At 44.6% G+C, this 27,604-nt stretch overlaps 1 protein-coding gene across 7 annotated transcripts in view; it reads left to right on the plus strand.

The window, feature by feature from the left end:
* Positions 1 to 27,604, plus strand: part of FAT3 (FAT atypical cadherin 3) — a 569,348-nt gene that overhangs the window by 426,198 nt on the left and 115,546 nt on the right. For all 7 annotated transcript variants that reach the window (XR_014175185.1, XM_081950682.1, XM_081950676.1 and 4 more), the window contains 3 exons: positions 5,149 to 5,424; positions 9,245 to 9,455; positions 19,513 to 23,586. Coding sequence is in view for 6 of the 7 variants with exons in the window: in XM_081950682.1 (XP_081806808.1) it covers positions 5,149 to 5,424; positions 9,245 to 9,455; positions 19,513 to 23,586 (4,561 nt within the window). In the remaining variant the exon portion in view is untranslated. The remainder of the gene's footprint in view (positions 1 to 5,148; positions 5,425 to 9,244; positions 9,456 to 19,512; positions 23,587 to 27,604) is intronic.

The raw sequence follows: 27,604 nt of genomic DNA on the forward strand, positions 1-27,604 counted from the left end.
CAAATCCTTCAACAACTTATAGTCCGCAGCTGCTGGTATATTGGGGACACATGTATCCATGACAAGGTGCCAACTAAAAGCGAAGCCTTCTACATACAGAAAGGGGCTGTATTCAGTGTTTAACTCCATATTATTCTGCTCCGGGTTTCTTTTGACGGTGGGGGAACCCTTGCCTCCTTGAAAATACAGAGGGGAAAATAACTTATTATGGAAACATAAGCTGGAATCTTTAACATTGTTCTCAATTTCCAGGTATAACTCTTGTTCTTCTTGTGCCATATCCGTCATCGGACATTGGCGATCATGTTGGCAATCCTATTTTTGTCAACAGCTGCCTGAAAAAGTACTGCTGAGTTTTGTCCAAACTAGTCCTTTAGATTTTGAAGCCATGATGTTCTTCTTCTGCCTGGACCTCGTTTCCCTTCTATCTTTCCCTGGAGGATTAAGTGAAGGATGCCGTATTTTTCTGGGTGTCGCATCACATATCCGAAAGATTCCAACTTCCGCTTTTTAATGGCTTTGATGATGTCCCTTGGCTTTCCCAGGCGGCTTATCACCTCCTCTTTTGTGAGTTTGTCAACCCAGCTTATATGTAACAGCCGTCTGTAAATCCACATTTCAAATGCTTCTAGTTTCTTCAAGTGATTTTCTGTCAGAGACCAACTCTCTACTCTGTAGAGCAGGATAGAAAAGATGTAACATCTCAAAAGCCTGATTTTCAGTCTTAGGCTTATGTCGTGACTACAGAAGACCTTTTTCATTTTGAAGAATACTGTTCGAGCTTTCTCTATTTTTGTCTTTACTTCACTGATCATGTCCCTGCTTTCGTGTAAATTAAAACTGAGGTACGTGATCCTTTCAACTTTGTCTAGTGGAATTCCTTCCGAATTTATCGGTGGTAAATTAAATGGCTTGTTTGCTGATGACCATGATCTTGGTTTTTGAGGTGTTAAGCTTCAAGCCGCATTTTTCAGATATTTCTGAGACTGTTGATGAGGAGCTGAAGGTCTTCATGCTTACTGGCAAGCAGAACTATATCATCAGCATATCTTAAATTGTTGATCTGAACATTGTTTACTTTGAGGCCAGCATCAACATTTTCCAGTGCTTTGTTGAAGGGTATAACACTACACTTCAATTATTTTTCTTAGTAAGCAGACATAAGCAAAGAAGTTCCGTTCGGGCGTTATAGACTTTTCAGGATTTATTACACAGATCTAGGTATCACTTCTGTACATTCCCCCAGCCTTAGGAGACAATTCCTCCCTAAGGCTACCCCAGCTTCTTAAGTAGCTTATAACCTTAGCATAGAGGTTTTTTCAAAAAAATAATTTTTATTAAGCTTTTTACAAAACACAACATAAAAATCACATTCCACATCCATTCTTCCCATTCCTAAGACATCAGTATCTCCCATTTTGTTTATCGTTCCATTTATACATACTTTCCATTCATTTTACATTTGCAATGTCCTCTTTACATTTATAATTACTATAACCTAATATTACATACATACATACATACATACATTCTACTTTCATTCGTTATTCCTGTTCTCTGGTACCATTTATCCCATACTATATAGTATTCTTTATCTTCTTTATCTTGCAGTTTAAAAGTTAATTTGACCATTTCCGCGCAGCCCATTATTATTTTTTAATTATCATGTTTTCGGAAGGTATGCTGTCTAATTTCCAATTTTGAGCGTATATTATTCTTGCTGCTGTCAGTATATATATTATGATATAATTGATTTCCTTTGCAAGCATTCCTCTAATTATCCCTAACAAAAACATCCCCGGTTTGAATTGAATTTGAAGGCCCTTTATTTCTTGTAACCAGGTTCTTATTTTACTCTAATATTTCCTAGCTTCCGGACACATCCACCACATGTGGAAATATGAACCATGTTGATAGAGTTTTATTATGGCTGCTTTCTAGACTGTTCCCAAGATGGATGTTTGCAGGTGATGGAGGAGAGGGTTAGCTGTGGGTGTATGTTCTGGTAAAGTGTTCAACTGATGTCATGAAATGCTGCTAATGTCGTGGAAAGCTAAAGTTTCATGTTTCTTGGAGAACTATTTTCATAAAATACTGATGTAATAGCTCATACAGGTAATCCCTGACTTACAACCATTCATTTAGCGATCGTTCGAAATTACAGTGGCCCTGAAAATAGTGACCTATGACCGTTTTTCACACTTAAAACCGATGCAGAAGGGTCACGTGTTCAAAATTTGGGCTCTTGGCAACTAGCACAGGGGTCAGCAAACTGCGGCTCTGGAGCCTCATGTGGCTCTTTCCTCCCTCTGCTGCGGCTCCGTCACCGGTCGGTGCCACAATTTTGAGAGGAGCTTCCGGTGGAGGGGGGGGAGAGAAGCAGAGTGCCAGGAGAAGACTCTATGGCAAGGGGAGGGCTTTCCAGTTGTCTCCACCATTGATAGGGCTTTCGGTTATGACAGTAGAGGAAAAAGTATGCCGCGCTAGGAGGAGACTCTATGGTAGGGGAACTGAACTTCCGGTCAGCTCCAGAATGGAACAGGGGGCTTCCGGTTAGGGCCTTTGTGGCTCCCGGTGTTTTCTTTTCTGTGGGAAACGGGTCCAAATGGCTCTTTGAGTGTTTAAGTTTGCCGACCCCTGGACTAGCATGTATTGATGACAGTTGCAATGTCCCAGGGTCATGTGATCATTATATTTTTTTGCAACCTTCTGATAAGCAGAGTCAATGGGGAAACCAGATTCACAGATTAACAACCGTGCTAATAACTTAACAACAGAGTGATTCACTTACCAATCGGGGCAAGAAAGGTCACAAAATGGGGCAAAACTCATTTAACAATCTTCTCGCTGAGCAATAGAAATTTTGGCCTCAACCGCGATTGTAAGTCAAGGACTACCAGTTTTTAAAATAGCAATCCTGCTTTTCTTTATACATGTCCATTGTGGGGAATTGACTACGTACGTCTCACCAGCCAGAGCCTGCTGGTTTGTTTTACTAGACCGGTGATGGCGAACCTATGGCTCATGTGACGGAAGTGACACACAGAGCCATCTCTCCGGACATGGGAGATGTTGCCTGTTGTTCTTCGGGGTTCCAGCACACCAGCCAGCTGGTCTTCACACATGCAGGAGCGCCGGAGACTGAAAGAGCAGCCGCCCAGTGCGCATGCACGGGCCAGGAAGATGATCTTCTAGTTTCCGGTGCGTGCATGCGCACCGGCCAGCTGGTATGTGAGCACGCATGCACACACACATGCATGCCAGGAACCAGAAGACCAGGTTGCCAGGGGCATGCGCGTACCAGAAGATCATTTTCCCGATGCATTCATGCGCACTGGGCGGATGCCCTTCCAGTTTCCGGCACACACACACACACACACACTCCCGTTTCGGCACTCAGTGCTGAAAAGGTTCACCAACACTGTACTAAAGAAATTCTTCATGTTTCCCTAATAATTCAATAAAAGAGAAAATGCCCTAGAAACTTTTCAAAAGACAAAGGGGGGGGGGAATTGAAGAAATGTTTGTGGGTGGACTGTGATGCTGTCCTAATTGTATAGTTTAAGCGTATGAATGTCTCGGCTATCGTGTGTTACACATTGATTTTTCCAATTATCTGTCTGCTTCTTGATTTCCATTCTTAAGTTAAATCCCAGTGGAAAACACTAGCAGAAAACTGCCCCCGTGGAGATACGCCAATCACTGTTAAGTCCTACTCCTCAGAAACGTTCGGGGAATTTCTACTTCAAACGTTCATTCATCCATCCAGTTTCTTTGTTCACAGTTAGATGGAGAATGTTAAAAGACAGGACTTTTCTTTAAAAAAAAAATCTGGTTTTATCCAGAAAACGTCAGAAACGATGACCTGACGTATTGACTTATTGAGCCAAAGGATTCAAAATGGTCTGTTTGGTTTAACCCTTCTGTTTAATTAATGAAATCTGAGGCTACAGTATCAGCAGCAGATCCCTGTTCAGCGTTTTTATGAAGGTTTCCACTCCAGAAGAAGAGGAGAGATCCAGTGATGGATTACAGGCGGTATGCCCTGGTACGGGTGTACCGAGGCCTGCCGGGAGCACTGGGTACCATTCCGGTACAGTGCTCTGGAGGCCCCCGTCCGCCTGCCCTCCTTATCTGTATTTGAGCTCTTTGGCGCTTACATGCACGGAGCGTACGACACCTGCACGACGCTCTGCTGAGCAGCTGGAGCATCACGGAAGCATCACATGCGATAAGGACGCGTGTGCACGCGTGCTGCGCATGTTCATCCAGATCCGGAACCCACCACTGGAGAGATCCCTATTCCTCTGAATGTCAGAGTTCTAAGTATTACATCCATAGTAAACAGCTCCAAGGCAAGTAGGTTCCTCAAATGATTGGTTTATTGGACATATCATATTGGCATAAGCTGGTGAGAACTGACTCTGAACATTCCCATGGTTTTCACCTAATTAAAAGTAAAAGTTTCCCCCTTTTCCCATTCAGTCAGTCACATGGTCCAATCAAGGTCCCCTCCGGTTGCCAGGAAATGTCGCTCCTCCTCTCCCTAGCCACCGGTGGGAATGTCCTTGGTTCCCAAGAGAAAATATTTTGTTTTGGCTACGAAATCACTCTATTTCTATTCCCCACTCCTTATCCCTCTGCTCCAGTGTGGCGATCAGCAAACCGGTAGTGAAGGTAAGTGCAACCCACCACTGAATCATATTTCCAAGATCCAATCTTTGTCGGTTATGAGGACCAGAGGTTTACTCTTCTAAGCTTTCGGGCTCATGCTGCAAGCCCATTTTTGAGGGACTTTCTCTCCACTGGAATATATGCTTTGTGCTGTTCTATGAGTCATATTTATACGATGCCTTCCTATTGGTTGATTGGTGTGCTGATTGGCTGTTGTTTCTTTGTGCTGCCAAGCCCTCAGTTCCTAAGTATTTGATAAGTTGGTGGTAAATCAGCCTTCCTGTTGACTGACAAGCAGCCCATTTCCCAGGCTTCAATCATTTCCCTTGCTATTTTTGTACCTGCACGGCCAACAATCTTAGTAGCTGTAAAATTGAATGTATATCCAAATAATCATATCTCCTTTTGACAGGAGTTGGTAGATGTATGAATCTTGTTCTCTCTTCTTCTCCCCCCCCCCCCACCTTAATAAAGGTATTAATCAAAGTTTTGGACAACAACGATAACGGTCCAGAATTTTTCCACCCAAACTACGATGTGATGATTTCTGAGGACATCATGCCTGACACCGAGATCCTTCAAGTAGAAGCCATGGACAGAGATGAGAAGCACAAGCTCAGCTACATCATTCACAGCAGCCTCGATTCCATCAGCATGAGAAAATTCAGGATGGATCCCAACACCGGCGTGCTCTACATCGCCGAGCGCTTAGATCACGAAGCTCAAGATAAGCACGTCCTCAACATAATGGTAAGCGGGGAATCTTAATCGGCGTTCTCTCCCTACACAATTGCCAGCTTGAATAGGTGCGTGCTAGAGTCTTCCGATAAGCAGAACGGCTTTAGATTTGGTAAGGAGGCAATAATTAGGTTCCCCACCCCCACCCAATCCCTTCCGCCACGATGCAGTTATTCGCCGTGGAGGCTTTGTGAGGTTTAATACAAAAGGAGGGTTTTTATCTTGCAAAATGCTTGTGCCATCTTGAAGCCGAACATGGGGGAAGCCTCATCATCATCTCCCAATGTTGGAACCCTTTTATCGGAGGCAACTTTTTTAAAAGCGTTTTCTTCGGAATTTTAACTTTCTTTTGGGAAGCTGTTAACAAAGAGATTATCACTTTTCTTGCTGTGCTCAGCTCTTAAAGCCAAACGGGATGCTTTATGGCAGATTTCTGCCAGGTCTTCGAAAGGCAGAAGAGAACCGATTTCACTGGTGCCTAAATTACATGGTAGAAATTGTCTCACTGTGAAGTGTGTGCCGAGTGTTAATGGAACAATAACCTTCCCCCCCCCCCCTCCAAAGATGATTGTTAAGAATTTTCACACTCGCGTTGAACTCCATTCTGGGTGCAAAAAAGACCTAAGAAATGCTATTAGTATTATTGGGATTGGATTCACTGTAGTGACTAAAAGGCAACTGCCGATTACAATTTCCCATACAGGTAGTCCTCGACTTACAAAAATTTGTTTAGTGACAGTCTGAAGTTACAACAACACTGAAAATAGTGGCATGACCAGTGGTGGGATTCAAAAAAGGTTACTACTGGTTCTGTGGGCGTGGCTTGGTGGGGGTGGCAAAGGAAGGATTCTGTAAAATCCCCATTCCCTCCCCACTCCAGGGGAAGGATACTGCAAAATCCCCATTCCGTCCCCACTCCAGGGGAAGGATACTGCAAAATCCCCATTCCCACCTCACTCCAGGGGAAGGATACTGTAAAATCCCCATTCCCACCCCACTCCAGGGGAAGGATACTGCAAAATCCCCATTCCGTCCCCACTTCAGGGGAAGGATACTGCAAAATCCCCATTCCGTCCCCACTCCAGGGGAAGGATACTGTAAAATCCCCATTCCCACCCCACTCCAGGGGAAGGATTCTGTAAAATCCCCATTCCCACCCCACTCCAGGGGAAGGATACTGCAAAATCCCCATTCCGTCCCCACTCCAGGGGAAGGATACTGTAAAATCCCCATTCCCACCTCACTCCAGGGGAAGGATACTGTAAAATCCCCATTCCCACCCCACTCCAGGGGAAGGATTCTGTAAAATCTCCATTCCCACCTCACTCCAGGGGAAGGATACTGCAAGATCCCCATTCCCACCTCACTCCAGGGGAAGGATACTGTAAAATCCCCATTCCCACCCCACTCCAGGGGAAGGATACTGCAAAATCCCCATTCCGTCCCCACTCCAGGGGAAGGATACTGCAAAATCCCCATTCCGTCCCCACTCCAGGGGAAGGATACTGTAAAATCCCCATTCCCACCCCACTCCAGGGGAAGGATTCTGTAAAATCCCCATTCCCACCCCACTCCAGGGGAAGGATACTGCAAAATCCCCATTCCGTCCCCACTCCAGGGGAAGGATACTGTAAAATCCCCATTCCCACCTCACTCCAGGGGAAGGATACTGTAAAATCCCCATTCCCACCCCACTCCAGGGGAAGGATTCTGTAAAATCTCCATTCCCACCTCACTCCAGGGGAAGGATACTGCAAGATCCCCATTCTGTCCCCACTCCAGGGGAAGGATACTGTAAAATCCCCATTCCCACCTCACTCCAGGGGAAGGATACTGTAAAATCCCCATTCCTTCCTGATCAGCTGGACTTGGGAGGCAGCGAATAGATGGGGGCATGGCCAGTCAGAGGTGATATTTACCGGTTCTACGAAGTACTCAAAATTTCCGCTACCAATTCTCCAGATCTGGTCAGAACCTGCTGAATATCACCTCTGCTTATGACCATTTTTCACACTTAAAACCGTTGCGGCATTCCTCCATGGTCACGCGATAAGTTAAGACACTTGGCAGCTGGTCCGTATTTATGACAGCTGCAGTGGCCTGGGCTTCACGCAATCCCCTTTTGCGACCTTCTGACAAACAAAGTCAATGGGGGAAGCCAGATTCACTTAACAACCGTGTTACTAACTTAGCAACTGCAGGGATTCACTTAACCAAGCAAGAAAGGTCATCAAATGGGGCAAAATTCACTTAACAACTGTCTCGCTTAGCAACAGAATTTTTGGGCTCAATTGTGGTCAGAAGTCAAGGACTACATGTAATGAAGGCATTCTCAGAAATTGAGCACCTTGAAGTGGCCAACTATTAGATGTTGCAACTGTTCTCCACCATTGCTTACTCAGTAGGATGAATGAGTAATAATAGTCTTTCTGGGCAGAATCATACAACACTTCTCAAACTAGGAGGCCAGCTCACAGAACCATGATCTCATGTATCCGGAGCTCTTCAGTCTGCAACAGACATCTTAAGCAGAATAACAGAATTGGAAGGGATCTTGGAGGTCTTCTAGTCCAACCCCCTGCTCAGACATGAAACCCTATACCAGGGATGGTGAACATTTTCGGCACCAAGTACTGAAAAGGGTCCGTGTCAGCCCCAGAAGAGAGGCTGCTCAGTGTGCATGCGCCTCCTGGCCAGCTTGTCTTCTGATTACTGGAACACATGGCGATCAGCTGGCCGGTGCACATGCACACAACGGAAACAGGAAGACCGGCTCTTCCGGTTTCTGGGACTGCCGCATGTGCAAAAAAAAAGCTGATCATCGCACGCACATGCGTGTCAGAATCCCCAAAGAGGAACAGGCGGCTCTGTCCATGCCAGCCAACATGGCTCCACATGCCACTTTGGGCATGCGTGCCATAGGTTCGCCATCACGGCCCTCTACCATTTCAGGTAAACGGTTGTCCGATCTCTTATAAAAACCTACAGTGTTGGAGCACCTGCCACTTCTGGGAGCAAGTTGTTCCACTGATTAATTGTTCTGTCAGGAAATTTCTCCTCAGTTCTAAGTTGCTTCTCTCCTTGATTAGTTTCCACCCATTGCTTCTTGTTCCACCCTCAGGTGCCTTGGAGAATAGTTTGACTCCCTCTTCTTTGTGTCAACCCCTGAGATATTGGAACACTGCTATCATGTCTTCCCTAGTCCTTCTTTTCATTAAACTAGACATACCCTAGTCCTTCTTTTCATTAAACTAGACATACCCTAGTCCTTCTTTTCACTAGAAAGGACTTACCCAGTTCCTGCAATCCTTCTTTATATGTTTTAGCCTCCAGTTCCCTAATCCTCTTTGTTGCTCTTCTCTGTACTCTTTCCAGAGTCTCCACATCTTTTTTACGTCGTGACAACCAAATCGAGATGCAGTATTCCAAGTCTGGTCTTACACCAAGGGATTATAAAGTATAAAATAGCAATGGCACTTAGACTTAGATACCACTTTACAGTGCTTTACAGCCCTCTCTAAGCAGTTTACAGAGTCAGCCTCTTGCCCACAATAATCTGGGTCCTCATTTTACCCACCTCGGAAGGATGGAAGGCTGAGTCAACCTTGAGCCTGGTGAGACTCGAACTGCCAAATTGCTGGCAGGCAGCAGAAGTAGCTTGCAGTACTACATTCTAACTACAGGAGTCCTATGATTTACAAATGTCCTAGAGCACATCAGGGACTTTTGAGAAAAGCAAGAGAAGCAAACTTAAAAACTACTCCCTGTTCCAATTGGGCACAAGGGTGGCAAATATTTCTCATGTGAAGAGATGATTTCCTCTTTCCTCCAGGTTCGAGACCAGGAGTTTCCCTACCGACGTAACTTGGCGAGGATCATTGTAAACGTGGAGGATTCCAATGATCACAGTCCTTACTTCACCAGTCCTCTGTATGAAGCCTCTGTGTTTGAATCGGCTGCCGTCGGATCGGCAGTTTTGCAGGTCACTGCCCTGGACAAAGATAAAGGAGAGAATGCAGAGCTGATGTACACTATAGAAGCAGGTTAGCAAACCGAGAATTAAATAACCTCTAAGACTTTTTATGCTCAAGAACAGGGGTGTCAAACTCAAAGCCCATGGAGTGCTTAGATCTGGCCCATGGAGCCACCCTGGAAATAATGAAGAACTGGCCCACAGTGCCTTTGGCAGCAAAAATGTGGCGCTCCCAAGTTCCGTTTTCGCTGTCAGAGGATTGCAGGAGGTCGTCGCAGCCGGAAATGGAGCTCTGGAGCCCATTTTCACTGCCAGAGGGTTGCAGGAGGTCATCGCAGCCGGAAACGGAGCTCCGGATCCTGTTTTCGCTGCCAGATGGTTACAGGAGGCTGTCGCAACTGGAAATGATGCTCAGGAGCCCATTTGCACTGGCAGAACATTCGGGTCAGCACAGGTGTCCCCGACACAAGTGGCATTGAGCTGGCCACACCCACCCTGCCCCCCCAAAGTCAAACACAACCCTGATGTGGCCCTCAATGAAATCGAGTTTGACATCCCTGCTCAAGAGTTTCATGTACGTGATGTAAGGCAATGTAAGTTTTAATTGCACTTTAAAGTTTGGAGACATGTAATCTCAAAAGAAGGTAGGTGTGGTCATTTCCCAAAGAAATCAATGGGTTGCAATAAAACCTAATTAGCCCTAATAACGAGCTCGTTGGCTTTTATCTATTTTGCCTTCAAGACAGGAAGTTTTATTAAGCAGCTGCCTTTATTTGCCTTGTGATGCATTTTATCCTACTAAAAATTGTTCGTGTTATTTGTGTGTGTGTGTGTGGATATGGTTGCCTTTCTAAAGCTAATTTGCTAAAAAAAAAAACACCACCATCTGTGTTTTTGATTTCCAAATCAAACAGACAGAGACATATCTATTGTGCATGTCTGTGTTGATTCCTTGGACATTTTATGGCTGTTTTGGGTACTTTGGGTCTTAGAGGGAAATCCCATTGGAGAATGAACTTAGAACTATGATCAGGTGGCCTGGAATTCTTTTTATTTGGTGCTGTAGGTAGTCCTTGACTTAAAACAGCTCCTTTAGTGACCGTTCCAAGTTAACAACAGCACTGAAAAGTGACGTATGACCATTTTTCACACTTACAACTGTTGCATCATCCTCATGTTCATTTTGATCAAACTTCAGAATCTGACTCACATTTACGACATTTGCATTGTCCCGGGGTCATAGGGTCAACTTTTGCGACCTTCTTGACAAGCAAAGTCCAGGGGGATTCACTTAACAACCGTGTTACTGACTTAACCACTGCAGTGAGTCACTAAACAACTAAGGCAAGAAAGTTCGTAATATTGGGGCAAAGCTCACCTAACAACTGTCTCAGTTAGCAACAGAAAATTTGGGCTCAATTGTGGTTGTAAGTTGAGGACTGCTTGTATGAGTGTCAAACTCAAGGCCCGCGGGCCAAATTCAGCCCACAGGGTGCTTAAATCTGGCCCATGAGGCTGGCTTGGAAATAGCAAAGGACCGGCACGCAGTGCCTCTGACAGCCAAAACGGGACACCAGGAGGGGCGTGCATGGGCCCCCCTGTGTGGCCCGTTTTCGGCCTGGATGGCCTCCTGCAGCACTTTGCCAGCCAAAGCAGGGCACCCTGCCTGTGTTCCCCATGCCCCATTTTGGCCAGCAAAGTGTTGCAGGTGGCATCCATTTTGTCTCCCCTTCTCCCTCTCCCCCCCCCCCCCCGGCTGATCCAGCAATGCTGATCCAGCCCTCAAAGAAATCCAGTTTGATACCCCTGTATTAGATGATCCCAGGTTGAGCTACTACTACATTCCAAATTTCATTAAAGGCATTTTAAACATCAGCTTACAAAGCACAGGAGACGGGAGCTAAGCAAGCAAGGAATGTTTTACCATTTCCTACCTGGTACTTCCAGCCGTTAGTCTCTTCCTCCAAACAATTGGTCCTGAGTTGTATATATTTCCCAGGCAGTTTTGGAGAAAAGTAGTCAGTACGGGTAGACTAGGAATGAAAGAGAATTTCCCTAAATATACTCCTGGGGGTGATTTGGGTATTTGCTATATGGTTCCATGGTGATGAATTAAGTGCATCTAACTTTCTCACTTGAAAAAAAAAATTGCCATGGTTATGTTTACTTTTCTCGGTAAATGTGGTGTCCAATGGGATCTATTCTGCTTTTATTAACTTTTTAAAAGTTTGGTGCGCTACAGTGATATTACTCTGGGCTCTCTGAAAAATAGAGACCTATTTCCTGGGGATTTATTGAAACGAACATGTGAAGATTTTGCTCTGATGAGCTTAAAGTTCTTCCATTGAGGACCTTTACACTGCACGAGTCAAAAAGAGGGCTGTGAAAATATTTACAGACCCCTCACATCCCCACCAAGTCCTACCCTCAAACAACGCTATAGGGCACTGCACACCAAGATAACTAGGCACAAGGACAGGTTTTTTTCCCTGACACCATCACTCTGCTAAACAAATAATTCTCTCACCACTGTCAAACTATTCACTAAGGTTGCATTACTATTACTATTACTATTCCCATCGTTCCTATCACCCCTCTCCTCCCACTTATGACTGTATGACTGTATCTTTGTTGCTTGTATCCTTATGATCTATATTGACTGTTTTCTAGTATGATTTGATTGCTTAATTGTACCCTAAGACTATCATTAAGTGTTGTATCTTATGATTCTTGACGAATGTATCTTTTCTTTTATGTACACTGAGAGCCTATGCACCAAAGACAAATTCCTTGTGTGTCCAATCACACTTAGCCAAAGAAGAATTCTATTCTATTTCTATTCTATTTCTATTCTATTTCTATTTCTATTCTATTTCTATTCTATTTTAATTCTATTCTATTCTATTTCTATTTTATTCTATTTCTATTCTAAAGTAGCTAAGTATCTTCAATGGGACAGTTATTAGGTAAACCCATAGCTGGCTTCAAAACCAGCACTCACCGAAGATTCATCCAGCTGAAAAAACCTCATTAACAACTTTGATGATGAGATGATTTGGGTAGGATATCTACTATACCAGAATACCAAAAATAAAAATAAAAAATGAAAACCCCGTCTTGATGAATTAGGAAGACAGGCTGAAAACCCGAGTGACATATAACAGATTCCAGTGCAGTGGGGTTTTTTTTTCACATAAGAAATAAAAATCAAATGTGCTTCACAGGAAGATGTATGTGACGGTAAAAAAAAGAATATTGGACTCCTGATTGATCATGAGGTGCAATTCTAACAAAGCCTCCATGGAATATTAATTTTTTTAAGGTACCTAAAGTAGCATTGTACTCAATGCTGGTCAGGTCTCACCACAAGTACAGCCATTGGACTTTAAAAATATTCCAGTAAAATGTAACAGGTTCAAAGGACGAGGACAAAGTCAGGAGATTGAAAGAATAGAACAGAACAGAACAGAACAGAATAGCAGAGTTGGAAGGGACCTTGGAGGTCTTCTAATCCAACCCCCTGCTCATGCAGGAAACCCTACACCACTTCAGACAAATGGTTGTCCAATCTCTTCTTAAAAGCTTCCGTTGTTGGAGAATTCACAACTTCTGGAGGTAAGCTGTTCAACTGGTTAATTGTTCTAACAGGAAGTTTCTTCTTCGTTCTAGGTTGCTTCTCTCCTTGATTAGTTTTCACCCGTTGCCTCTTGTCCTTCCCTCAGGTGCTTTGGAGAATAGCTTGACTCCCTCTCCCTCCCTCTGGAGGCCAGAAACAAGCCCGTTTCCAGACTTTCCAAACTTCCAGGGGGCCTGTTTTTCACCCTCCCCAAGGCTACGTGTACGCTCTGTACTTATCTGTATCCAAAACAGGCCATATGGAGACTCCGGGGAGGGGTGGGCGGGGCCAGCCAGGAGTGGGATTTTGGGGTTCTCCGAACTGCACAGAATCTTATCTAGAGGTTCTCCCGAACCTCCAGCAGCCCACTCCCCTGCATCTGGCCCTTCCTGGGAGCTCTAGAGCAGAAGTTTTCCAACCTTGTCCATTTTAAGATTTGTAGACTTCAACTCCCAGAATTCCCTAGTCAACGTGAAGTCCCCAAGTCTTGAAGTTGCCAAGGTTTGGACATGCCTGATCTAGACAAAGATATTTGAATGCTTCAAATAACATGATGGCTTTACGGGATTTGTTTTGTTTTGTTTAATGAAGAAGAGAGTTATCTTCTCACCATTTCGTACAGTTAAAAAAAAAATGAATACCGCTTCCATCTTCCCAGGTCTGATGTGCAGAATTTTAAAAACGGATTTTTTTTTATTTTAATTAAAAAAAAAAATCAGTAGGATTGTTTGCATGGTTTAGACATTTCTTTCAAAAGGAAACAAAAGAACTAGAACATCCCCTACCTTGAGCCACAATTCCCAGAGGAAGGGGTGGGGGGTGTTGGAATCACAGCCGTTTAAATTCACGATTCCTCTGAACTCTTGAGAGGGGTCTAACCCCACCCCCGAACCCCGCTGCTTTGGCAGCTGAGCGCTTTGTAGTCAAATGACTTGCTCGTCTCGGTGGTGAATGGACAGAGCGATGCCATGGCATCGGTTCAGCAGGATAGAAAGAAAGAATAAAACGCTTCTAATAACGAAGGAGGGGAGGCATCGGACGGCCGCCAGGAAGTGGGACGGTGTGAAGCTTTTCCTGCAGCACAATTGTGCAGAAGCTTGAAACCTTTTAATGAGACTTTATCTCTCCATGACTATCACCGGCTCCTTTTTCATCCCTCTCTCTGCCAGCAATTTGCAGCTCCCAGCCTCTGTTTCAGATAAAAAACGTGAATTCCCACTGTTTCATTATCCACAGATGCTCCTGGATGCGCGGTAATATAGCTTTCCGAGGCCGCCATTTCTCTGATCCATGAAAAGGAACTGCAGAGAGGATGTTAATTTTAACGGATGGGTTCAGGCTGTAGGCATGGCGTTTTTTATTTTGTTTTATTTTACTTCCCAGGGCATTCAGTTAACATGAACACCGCACTGGATAATAGAAACCAATAATTTCACACTTAATAACCGCTGAGAGGCCCCATCTTTTATAAACGCCTGATTCTGTGGAGAGCCTCAAACATCTCATCTGAGAAATACCTTATGCACTCAGTGCACTAGTCCCATTGCTTAGGTGGATCGTACATTCTCCCTTTTAACGGAATCCGTTGTTAACGCTTTTTAATTTATCATCCAAAGGTACACCTTTGAGGGGAATATGGAGGACTAATTTGCTTTAATGGTACCTGGGAATGATTGTAGAGGACAGGAGGAAGAGCTTCAGTAGAGACAAAGTATTGATAATATCTTAGTTCAGAGTAGCAGAGCTGGAAGGGACCTTGGAGGTCTTCTAATCCCGTGATGGCAAACCCATGTCATGTATGCCACAGGTGGCACACGGAGCCATTTCTGAGGGCACACATGGCATTGCCCTGTCAGCTCCAGCTCGCATGTGTGCACTGGCCAGCTTATTTTGGCCATGATTTTCGCCCATTTTTTGCCTTCCGGAGACTTCAGGGAAGCCTCCTAAAGCCTCCCTAGGGCAAAAAAACACCTAACGCGTAAACCGGAAGTTCGGGAAACACCCTCCCTCCCACTTTTGGCATGTGGTGGCCATCACTGTTCTAGTCCAACCCCTTGATCAAGCAGGAGACCATATACCATTCCGGACAAGTGGCTGTACAGATGGAATAGAATAGAATAGAATAGAATAGAGTTGGAAGGGACCTTGGAGGTCTTCTAGTCCAACCCCCTGCTTAAGCAGGAAACCCTATACCATTTCAGACAGATGGCTATCCAACATCTTCTTAAAGACTTCCAGTGTTGGGGCATTCACAGCTTCTGGAAGCAAGTTGTTCCACTGATTAATTGTTCTAACTGTCAGGAAATTTCTCCTCAGTTCTAAGTTGCTTCCCTCCTTGATTAGTTTCCACCCATTGCTCCTTGTTCTGCCCTCAGGTGCTTTGGAGAATAGCTTGACTCCCTCTTCTTTGTGGCAACCCCTGAGATATTGGAACACTGCTATCATGTCTCCCCTAGTCCTTCTTTTCATTAAACTAGACATACCCAGTTCCTGCAAGCGTTCTTCATATGTTTTAGTCTCCAGTCCCATAATCATCTTTGTTGCTCTTCTCTGCACTCTCTCCAGAGTCTCCACATCTTTCTTCTTAAAAGCCTCTGTGATGGAGCACCCATAGCTTCTGGAGGCAAGCTGTTTCACTGGTTTAGTTTTCTCACTGTTAGGAAATTTACCTTTAATTCTAGGTAATGTCTCTCCTTGATTAGTTTCCATCCATTGTTTTTTTGTTTTGCTTTCTGACCCTTTGGAAAATAGGTTGACCTTCTCTTCCTTTAGGCAGCCCCTCAAATATTGCAAAACTGCCGAGGTCTTTCTTTTCACTAGACAAGCCCAATTCCTAAAACATTCTTCATATGTTTTAGCCTTCAGCTCCTTAATCAGGTATTTGCTCTTTTCTGCACTTTTCCCAGGTTCTCTACAACTTTTATTTTTTAATATGATGACCAAAACTAGATGCAGTATTCTACTGTAAGTGCGGCCTTACCAAAGCATTATAAAGTGGTTTCAACACTTCACGTGATCTTGATTCTGTCCCGCTGTTGATGCAGCCTAGAACTGTGTTGGCTTTTTTGGCAGCTGCCGCACACAGCTGGCTCATATTTAAGTGATTGTCCATTAGGATTCCAAGATGTCTCTCACAGTTACTGCTATTGAGCCAGGTTTCACCTAATCTGTACTTTTACACTTGTTTTTTCTTGCCTAAGAGTAAAACACTGATTTTTCTCTACATTGAATTTCATTTCAATTTTTAAAAAGTAGTTTAAAAGGGGATGGGTGGTAAAATTGACCCAGAAGGTACTTTCTATTTTTCAGTGAAAATGAGAGGCAGGAGGGAGGGAGGGAGGGAGGGAGGGAGGGAGGGAGGGAGGGAGGAAGGAAGGAAGGAAGGAAGGAAGGAAGGAAGGAAGGAAGGAAGGAAGGAAGGAAGGAAATCTCATGGGTTGCCACACAGAAGAGGGAGTTAAACTATTCTCCAAAGCACCTGAGGGCAGAACAAGAAGCAATGGGTGGAAACTAATCAAGGAGAGAAGCAACTTAGAACTGAGGAAAAACTTCCTGACAGCTAGAACAATTAATCAGTGAAACAGCTTTCCTCCAGAAGTTGTGAATGCCCCAACACTGGAAGTCTTTAAGAAGAAGCTGGATAGCCATTTGTCTGAAATGGTATAAGATTTCCTGCCTAGGCAGGGGGTTGGACTAGAAGACCTCCAAGGTCCCTTCCAACTCTGCTATTGTATTGTATTGAAACAGGAAAAAAAGCCTCCCTGCTCGCATGTCAGTATTTATTTCCTAAATTCTAAATATGAATTGCATTTACATTGTTAGTATCAGAAAGAACAAAAGCGATCTACCGAGTCAATTGTCCTTTTTCAAAAAAGCTACTTTTTATGCTTGAATTGCTAAAGAGACAGAAAAACTACATGGTACAGGTGACACCAGCAACTTCACACAAGCCGTTCCATCAAAATGGATCATGGTCTGCACCAACAATGCACAAAAGCATGAAGAAACTGCAAATACACACAGAGAGACATACCCACCGGGCAGACCAGCCAGCGTAAAGTCTTTTGTATTTGCAAATGCACACTCAAGTCTCCATTTTCATTTTCATTTTTTTTTTAAAAGGACAAGATAAGGCGGTCCAGAGAATGCAAGATAAAGGAAATAATACTAAAAACCAAACCAAAGGAATAACCAAAGGAAATAACTCTACAGCCAGCCCAAATCAGAACAGGCCAAGCAGAAAATTTTTGAAGGGGAAAAGAGCTGCCAATAATAGTACTATATTTTTATGATGGGTTGCTGAGTTGAACTGTGATGCTGGGTTCTTTGTCCTATTGATTGAGAAGCTTTCAAAGTGTCTTTGAAGATAGACATGGTCACTGCATGTGGAAAGCATCCTCAATCTCAGTATCAACAAGCAACAAAGATGATTAGGGGACTGGAGGCTAAAACATATCAAGAACTGTTTGCTGGAAAAGGATAGGTCTAGTTTGTTGAAAAGAAGGGCGAGGGGTAACATGGTAATAGTGTTCCAATATCTAAAGAGCTTGTTGTGGCCTGTGAGCGGCCAGCAGAGTCAGACAGTGAGGAGGTTGGGGAGGAACATGGACTAGTCCTGGGGGCTGAGGAAAGCTCAGATGAGGGCTCTGCGTCAGAGGCAGAGAGAGAGAGCTAGACAGCAGCGAGGCAGAGGAACAGCTGGAGCCTGTTCCCAATGTGCGCATGTGCAGAGCTGCCAGAAGATTTAAGAGTCAAGCCACACCTTGGAGGTGATTGGCCCCTCAAATAGGAAACAAAAGAGGAACGAACGGAGAGTGGGCTTTTGCAGGAAACAATTCATTCATTCGGTCGGGTCAAGAGTGGAAAGTTCCGTTTGTTTTTATAAGAGACTCTGTCAAGTTTTGCTTTGCCCTGTGTTTGGACACTAGTTATCTGGCAGCGCTCCAAACGAGATAAGGTGCGTGTGGATAAACATTCCTCTGAAAGACTGTTTGCTAAGCCTTGCTGACTGTGAATGAAAGGAATTCACAGTCGGGTAAATGAAAGAGGTTTTGTTAGGACCAAGACTTTGCTTCTTGTTTTCTAAGGAAGTCTGGGCCAGAACAGAGTTGCCATAAGAAGAGGGGGGTCAACCTATTCTCCAAAGCACTTGAAGGCAGGACAAGAAGCAATGGATGGAAACTAATCAAGGAGAAAACCAACCTAAAATTAAGGAGAAATTTCCTGACAGTTAGAACAATTAATCAGCAGAACGACTTGCCTCCAGAAGTTGTGAATGCTCCAACAATGGGAAGTTTTTGAGAAGAGATTGGACAACCATTTGTCTGAAGTGGTATAGGGCTTCCTGCTTGAGCAGGGAATTGGATTAGAAAATCTCCAATTTTACCAGCTTTGCTGTTGTGGGTCACTCATCTGAGATCCAGCTTCCACGCTGTTATTTTTACCAAAAATGTTCCAAACATTCATTTGTTTATTTGTTTGTTTGTTTGTTCATTCATTCATTCATTTGTTATATTTTTATCTTGCCTTTATTACTTTATAAGTAATTCAACATGGTGAGCATGCCTATAATATTCTCCTATTTTCTCCACAACAGCCCTGTAATGTAAATTGGGCTGAAAAAGAGTGGCCAGCCCAAAATCACCCAGAAAGACTAGAATTCACTGTCTCCTGGTTTCCAGGCCATCATCTTAATTACTACACCAAAATATCTGAATAATAGGAACTGGCTCTTTAATTGTCTGGTGTAAATCTCCCAAAATGAGCTTTTCTCTACACAAAATAGTTCAGGCCCATACCTTTTCTATTTCCTGCCCCAAATCCTTTTCATTTGAAAAATAAGTTAATTCCTGTATTCAGCAATAGACTCGTGTGACTTTTTTCTACCTCTCTTCCTTACTTTTTGTTTAAAAAAATAACTTTTGTTTGTATTCTCTGATTGATAAACTTCTGATAAACTTCAAAAGCTCAGTTTCTTTCAGAATAAAGTCCAGATGTGCAGAAAATTCGAAGAAAGTAAATGGGTTGTGAATTGGTAGCCTACAAATGTAAGGATTGGGTGGGTTTCGTTTGGTTTTTGGGAACACACACAGGGATGGAATCCTACCGGTTTAACAACTGGTTTGCTGAGCGCAAATGCGCAGTTTACGGAGAAATCGCCTTTCACATTACTCCTGGGAGGAAAACAGATGAGGCGCTGCAATCCACTCTACCACGCCTATCAGTTGGGCTTCAGAAAAGGGAATATAGGTGAATGTAGCGCAGGGGTGGGCATGCAGGCAGGCCCAGCTGAAAGTGGGAGTGAACCGGTTCGCTCCCAGCTGATAGTCGGAGCTACCGGTTTTCCGGAACCGGTAGAATTCCACCCCTGATCACACATATTATTCTCCTAATGTGATGTTACTAGGCGCCCATTGGATGTTCTTCAGTCTCCGATATTCTAGTTTGATTTTGTTTTTCACTGAAGTTTAAATTTCACATTTAATTTATTTTTCTTCTTTCATTCTTTCAGGGAATACCGGCAACACATTCAGGATTGAACCAATTCTAGGCATCATTACCGTGCTGAAAGAACCAGACCTGACCACTATGAACCAGTTTGTGCTATCAGTTAAAGCGTCCGACCAGGGTTCTCCCCCATTGTCAGCTACTGCCATTGTCCGCATATCCGTGACGATGTCGGACAACTCCCATCCCAAATTCACGCACAAGGAATGGCAAGCTGAAATCAATGAAAACGTTGATTTTGGGACTTCGGTTATCCAAGTCTCGGCAATCAGTCAGTCTACATTAGTGTACGAAGTCAAAGATGGCAACGTAGATGGAGCCTTCGTGATCAACCCTTATTCTGGAGTCATCACGAGCCAGAGGTCTCTTGATTATGAACACACTTCCTCTTACCAGCTCACAGTGCAAGCCACAAACATGGCAGGGATGGCATCAAATGCCACGGTAAACATCCAGATAGTGGATGAAAATGACAACCCACCTGTTTTCCTTTTTTCTCAGTACTTGGGCAGCATCAGTGAAGCCGCACCTGTCAATAGCATTGTCCGGAGTGTGGGAAACAATCCACTTGTAATACGAGCCACGGATGCTGATAGTAATCAAAACGCACTGCTCGTCTACCAGATTGTTGAGTCAACCGCCAAGAATTATTTTACGGTAGACTCTAGTACTGGTGCAATTAGGACGATTGCTGATTTGGATCACGAAACCATTGCTCATTTCTACTTCCACGTTCACGTTCGAGATAGTGGCAATCCCCAGCTTACTGCAGAGAGTCCCGTGGAAGTTACCATTGATGTAACGGATGTCAACGATAATCCTCCAGTGTTCAGCCAGGCAATGTTTGAAACCATCTTGCTTCTACCGACTTACGTGGGAGTGGAGGTTCTTCAAGTCAAGGCCGTGGACCCAGATTTAGAAGTCCCATCTGAACTGACTTACAGCCTGATTGAAGGGAACACAGAATATTTTCTCATTGATTCGATTTCTGGGGTGTTAACCATAAAAAACAACAGCCTTTCCAAAGACCATTACATGCTGATCGTGAAAGTATCCGATGGGAAGTTTTACAGTAGTGCTATAGTGACAATAATGGTCAAGGAAGCCATGGACAGCGGTCTTCACTTCACTCAGAGCCATTATTCTACGTCAATCTTGGAGAACAGTTCCAACGTCACCAAGGTAGCAGTGGTCAGTGCGATTGGAAACCGTCTCAACGAGCCCTTGAAGTATAGCATATTAAACCCAGGGAACAAATTCAAGATCAAACCCACTTTAGGCCTTATTCAAACTGTTGGCCTCCCGTTTGACAGAGAAGAACAGGAATTATACGAATTGGTGGTGGAGGCTAGTCGTGAGCTGGACCATCTACGGGTGGCCAGAGTGGTTGTCCGAGTTCTCATTGAAGACATCAACGACAATGCTCCGGTATTTGTTGGACTTCCATACTATGCTGCTGTTCAAGTTGAGGCTGATCCTGGCACTCTGATATACCGAGTGAGGGCCATTGATAAAGACAAGGGTGCAAATGGGGATGTGTCTTACCTATTGAAGGAGGACTACGGCCACTTTGAAATCGACAGTCACAGTGGGAGCATCGCTTTGAAAGCGCCCTTCAACTCCGACTTATCCAATATAGACTATTTAATTATTGTCATAGCTAAAGATGGAGGGGACCCGTCACTGTCTGCTTCTGTGGAACTGCCCATCACCATTGTTAATAAGGCCATGCCCATTTTTGACAAGCCCTTCTACACAGCCTCTGTCAATGAAGACATAGATATGAACACCCCAATCCTGAGCATCAATGCTACCAGCCCAGAAGGTCAAGGTATCATTTACATCATAGTAGATGGGGATCCTTACAATCAGTTCAACATTGACTTTGACACAGGAGTCCTCAGTGTCATCAGTCCATTAGACTATGAACTCAATCCCATTTTCAAGTTGACGGTGAGAGCCAGTGATGCTCTTACTGGGGCCCGAGCTGAAGTTACGGTGGACTTAATTATCAAGGATGTCAATGACAATGCCCCAGTTTTTGACCACTTTTCGTATAACTCCACCTTAACCGAAGCCTCCTTGATTGGGACTCCTGTCTTGCAGGTCATTGCTACCGATGCCGATTCCGACAATAACAAAATCATTCAGTACCAGATAGTCCAGGACACTTTCAATAGCACGGATTATTTTCACATCGATGGGACAAGCGGACTGATCCTAACGGCCCGCTTGTTGGACCATGAACTGATGCAGCAGTGCAGCTTAAAAGTACGGGCCACTGATAATGGATTCCCACCTCTAAGCAGTGAAGTCCTAGTAAATATCTACGTGACAGATATGAATGACAACCCTCCTATTTTTAATCAGTTGATCTATGAATCTTACGTCAGTGAATTAGCTCCTCGGGGTCATTTTGTGACCTGCGTCCAGGCTTCCGATGCAGACAGCTCTGATTTTGACCGATTGGAATACAGTATCTTGTCTGGAAATGACCGTACCAGTTTTGTGATGGATACCAAGAGTGGCATCATCACACTGTCAAATCATCGGAAGCAGAGAATGGAGTCGATGTACAGCTTGAACGTTTCGGTTTCTGATGGTTTGTTTACCAGCACTGCTCAAGTCCATATCCAGATTCTCGGTGCTAATTTGTACAGCCCCGTATTCACACAAAGTATTTATGTGGCAGAAGTCAGAGAAAACGCTGTCCCGGGAACTAGGGTGATTCACGTAAAAGCAACCGATGGAGATTCGGGCGTCTATGGTCATATCAGTTACTCCATCATCAACGATTTTGCCAAAGACAGATTTGTCATTGACAACAAAGGGCAGATCCTCACCACGGAGAAACTCGATAGGGAGCTCCCTTTAGAAGGTGACATCACCATATTTTTAAGAGCCCTCGATGGTGGAGGGAGGAGCACATTCTGCACAGTCCGAGTCATAGTGGTGGATGAGAACGACAACGCCCCACAGTTCATGACTGTGGAATATAGAGCAAGTGTCAAAGCAGATGTTGGGAAAGGCCACTTAGTCACCCAGGTCCAAGCTCTTGATCCTGATGATGGAGCCAATGCTAGGATTGTCTACTCCCTGTATAGTGAAGCCTCTGTTTCTGTTGCGGATCTCCTGGAAATTGACCCAGACAATGGGTGGATGGTAACCAAGGGGAATTTCAACCAGCTGAAAAACACGGTGCTATCTTTTTTTGTCAAAGCCGTTGACGGTGGCATTCCTGTGCGACATTCCCTTATCCCTGTATACATACACGTTTTACCTCCAGAAACCATCTTGCCTTCGTTTTCTCAACCTCAGTATTCCTTTACAGTATCAGAAGATGCCCTCATAGGGAGCACAATTGACGCTCTCCACGTTTTGCCCAACCAAGGCGTTGCCTACAGCACAGTCAACGGCGATTTGACCGGAAACAACAAGGATGGAGTTTTTATCATAGAGCAAGACACTGGCATTATAAAACTGGACAAGAGGCTGGATCATGAGGCAGATCCCGCCTTTCATTTTAAAGTGGCTGCAACCTTACAGCTTGATAAGGTGGACATTGTGGTCACCGTGGATGTGGACATTAAAGTTCTAGACATCAACGACAACAAGCCTATTTTTGAGGCAGCCAAGTATGACACGATTGTAATGGAGGGAATGCCAATAGGGACTAAACTTGTACAAGTCAAAGCAACTGATGCAGATTCCGGAGCCAACGGTCAAGTCACCTATTCTCTCTTAACAGAATTAGATATTGACCGGATCTCAGAAGTGTTCACTATCGACGGCAACAGTGGCTGGATCAGCACCTTGAAAGATTTAGACCACGAGACAGATCCCACTTTTGCCTTCACGGTGGTTTCTTCTGACTTGGGAGAAGCCCTATCCCTCTCCTCAACCACCTTAATCTCCGTCACTGTGACTGACATCAACGACAATGCTCCCGTATTCCAGCAGGAGATATACAGGGGGTCTGTGAAAGAGAGTGACCCACCGGGAGAAGTCGTGGCTGTCCTTAGCACTTGGGATGAAGATACCTCTGACATCAACCACCAAATCAGCTACCATATTACCGGTAAGTTTTCTTTCAAAGCTAGTTATTTCCCCTAAGAAAGTATTAAAATGCAAGTATACAAGTTTAGAAAATGATACAAGTGGAATTAATATTAGAAATAAAATGTAATAGAGAAAATTATTTGCATGAAAATATAAAGTTGGGATTGCTGAAACGCCACCCTGAGAACCCATCAGAGAAAATAAGTAAGCAAGGGCAACAACGGAAAGGAGGGAGGATGAGGAGGGAAAGGAAGAAAGGGTAATGTAGAGGAAGTAAGGGAGGGAAATTAAGAGTAGTAGAGAGGGGAAGGAGGAGGAGGGGAAGAAGGAGAGGGGAAGAAGAAAGGAGGAAAGAAGAAGGCAGAGAAGGGAGGATGAGAAGATGGAAGGAGCAAGGTTGTTGCAAAATAAGATGGAGGCACAGGGTGGCAAGAAAGTGACCCAAACTGTTTTATATATATTTGTAAAAATAATCATAAAGACTAATGATGACTAGACAAATGTTAATAACAATTATAAGAATATATATTTGTGAATGAATTTGAAAGGGAAAAATTTAAAAAAATTTTTTTTTAAAAGCCACTTATTTTCCCAAAAATAAGACCTGGTCTTATTTTTTGGGGGGGCAAAATTAGCACCAGGACTTGTTTTGAGGGGGATGTCTTACTCCCACTTACCTTAGGACTACTGCAGCCAGGATTCCCACGGCTTGATACCTCTCGCGCTGCTTCCTGACTTCTGTGCCCACTCGCAGCCAGACACCGTGTGGCTCGTTACACCAGTGCCACCACTCGTGGCAGGCCACCTGGAGTATTGTTCACTGGTGCAACATGCCAGGCGGCGTGCTGCCATAAGTGGCAGCACCGGTGCAACAAGCCAGGCGGCGACCTGCGAGTGGTGGCTCTGGAGTGATGTGCCACGTGGCATCCAGCTGCAAGCAGCCACAGAAGAAGTCGAGGAGTGGCATAATAGGTGTTGGGGCATGGGAGACCTGGCTCCATCCCCCGCCACGCTAGCTTGATTTTTACGCATGCGTCTCATGCAACCACATGGTGGGCAGGGTTTAACTAGTGTTTATTTTGGGGGTAGGACTTATATTAGGTGCAATCATGAAAATCAGGCTAGGGCTTGTTTTCTGGGTAGGTCATATTTTCGAGGAAACACGGTATAAGAAATAAACATACTGGGGCAGCTTCAGCTTTGCCAGCAGATGGTTTCTCATTCCAGCCCTGGCTTCTCTGATTAAGAAGAATGTTAAGTAGCAGAAATGGGCAGACCCAGATTTTTCAGATGGTCCTTGTTTAATGACCACTTGTACAGCAACCGTTTGAACTTACTTCCGAAGGGTCCTCAAACTTCCCACCATCATAGCATCTCTGTCCTGGGATCCTGAGCCCTGGTGGTGCAGCGGGTAAAGTGCAGCCCTGCAGGCAAACTCTGCCCACAGCCTGGAGTTTGAAGGTTGACTCAGCCTTCCATCCTTCCGAGGTTGATACTGTAAAAGATGTGTGGACTTTAACTCTCAGAATTCCCCCACCAACAAGGCTGGGGGATTTAATTCTTTATTTAAATCAAATCAATTGTAACAGTTAAGTCCTTGCTTAAGTGTGGTGCTCTACCAGTGGTGGATTCCGGGCAGTACAGCCCGGTACGACTGTACCGGTAGTAGCCGGGAGCAGCGGCCACCATACTGGTATGGTGGCTCGTTTGGCCCACCTGCCGCGTTCCCTAGCTGTTTATAATGCAACTGAACAATTGCGCATGCCCACACATCGTGCGGCGCCTGCACAACTTCTGCCGAGCATCTGGGTGTCACAGGGCAGTGGCATGCGTGTACAGCGCACTAGGACGCTCGGCCCCATACGCAGCATACCAGTTGTGACGGGATCCGGGACCCACCACTGTACTCTGTCCATTGAATGTTATACAGTTATGGATCCAGCGAGATCAAGCCATTCTCAAAGGTCCAAGTTCTGGACCTAGCCTGCAATCGGGACGCCACTTGCTTTGAGTTCCCAGTGGTTTATTAAGCCGGCTCTCGGCACACTGTGAGTTCTGAAAAATGTAGGACCAAACTTTGTGCTGGGAGCCTCTGCCTCTCAGAGCTTTTTGAATGCTGGAGCTGTGCCCTTCCGCCTCCGGAGCAGCCCGCAGGCCCAATCAGCTGATTGTTGGGCTACTGGCAGAGTCAAACAACAGCTCGTTTGGCCGGCTTGCAGGCAGTTACGATCCAGGCCGAATGCAGCCCAACCGACAATCAGCTGTTCGTCGGCATCGTGTCGCTTGCCACTGCGCTGATTGCCACTTTGAGGCCGGGACTCCGCTTGCAGCTTTGGTGCTCGACAGTAATATTGTGTGAATTGCCTTCTCCCTTAATACGATCTACTGGCCATTTGTTCTCCACCTTCCCCAGAGTGCAATTTAGCAGCTCTGACAACTGGAGAGCTGCCATCACTAGCAGCTTGATCCAGGTGCAGGATCAAGCTGGCTGAAAATTCAAGACCCCTGGGACCATAGCTCCTTTTTTCCCCATCCCCTTGGGGTGTTTATTCGGTTTAACCTTTAAATTGTGAGCAAAGGAAAATGGAACATTAGCTTTTTAATTGGTTAGGTTTGTGCCATGCTACCATGGAAGGGGCTCTATTACCAATTATGATTGATGAGCAGGATTGTAACATTGTGCAAGGAAGCAGAGACAATGAAGAAATTTGTTCTTGGAGATTGGCTGAGGTCAGGGGAGGGTGGGTTTTAATTAAAAAACCTTCTCTGAATTTCTAGATAGCAAAGATCAGTGAAATGCTCATTTCTTCTTTTAAAAAAACCCAAACTGTCAGTGGAAAAGAATGGATGCTCACTCTGAAGGGATAAAATAATCATAGGAGTACCAAAGGTGTTTTTCGAAAAGGCAACTGGACTTTGTTTTTCCTTGAAGGCATTTTACTTCTCATCCAAGGAGCTTCTTCAGTTCTGAACTGAAGAAATTCATTACCGAAGAAGCTCCTTGCGTGAGAAGCGAAATGTCTCCAAGGGAAAACAAAGTCCAGTTACCTTTTCAAAAAAACACCTTTGGGACAACCATGACCTGGGTGACTGAGAATCTCCATAGACAATAATAATAGTACCCTGTTTCGCTGAAAATAAGACCTCCCCGGATAATAAGCCCATTCGGGCTTTTGAGTGCATGCGCTAAAATAAGCCCTCCCTGAAAATAATCCCTCTCCAAAAATATTGCAACACAGCAGCAGCCAAGAGGTGATCGCACTCACCTCCTCCTGCCCCTCAAAAATAATAAGACCTCCCCGAAAATAAGACCAAGCGCTTATTTTGGGGGTAAAAAAAAATAAGACCCTGCCTTATTTTCGGGGAAACACGGTAATTGCTGTGCAAAATAAGCTGACTTTGATAAAGATTGTGTCCACCGAGAAGTGATGGGAAGTCCCATCCTTGGCTATGTTCTTTCCTTCATTCTCCTTTGGTTGAAGAATGATTGTAGAACTGCTTCTCTTATTTGCAATTTAATATACACGCTTTGTGATATACCAAGTTGATTGCGGTCCAGAATTTGTGTTACCTGCCCTCCAGTTGTTAGTAGTTTTCGTAACCGAGACGTACAACCTAGATAAGAAATTTTGCTGTGTATCCGTGGGAGGTATGACAGGGCAGCAAGTAATATCAGATGCATCATGACGTTGTCATGCAAATTTTGCAGATTACACACCCAGGGACACAGCATCATGTTGTCATTGTGTCAGCTTCAGCCAGAGACACGTATCTATGCGTAGCTTTGTCATCCAGGGCTTTGATGCAGGTGTTTTTGGACACCTTTGTGTAACTCCTGCTTTGGAATGTGTGAATGCTTGCCATGATGGTGCAGTGGTTAGAATGCAGTCCTGTGGGCTACTTCTGCTGACTGCCGGCTGCCCGCAGTTCGATTCTCACAGGCTCAAGGTTGACTCAGTCTTCCATCCTTCCGAGGTGGACGAAATGATGATCCAAATTGTTGGGGGACAATAGGCTGACTCTGTAAATCGCTTAGA

This window comes from Natrix helvetica (genome assembly GCF_964273705.1).
Source record: "Natrix helvetica genome assembly, chromosome: 4".
In the NCBI taxonomy this organism is placed as follows: domain Eukaryota; kingdom Metazoa; phylum Chordata; class Lepidosauria; order Squamata; family Natricidae; genus Natrix; species Natrix helvetica.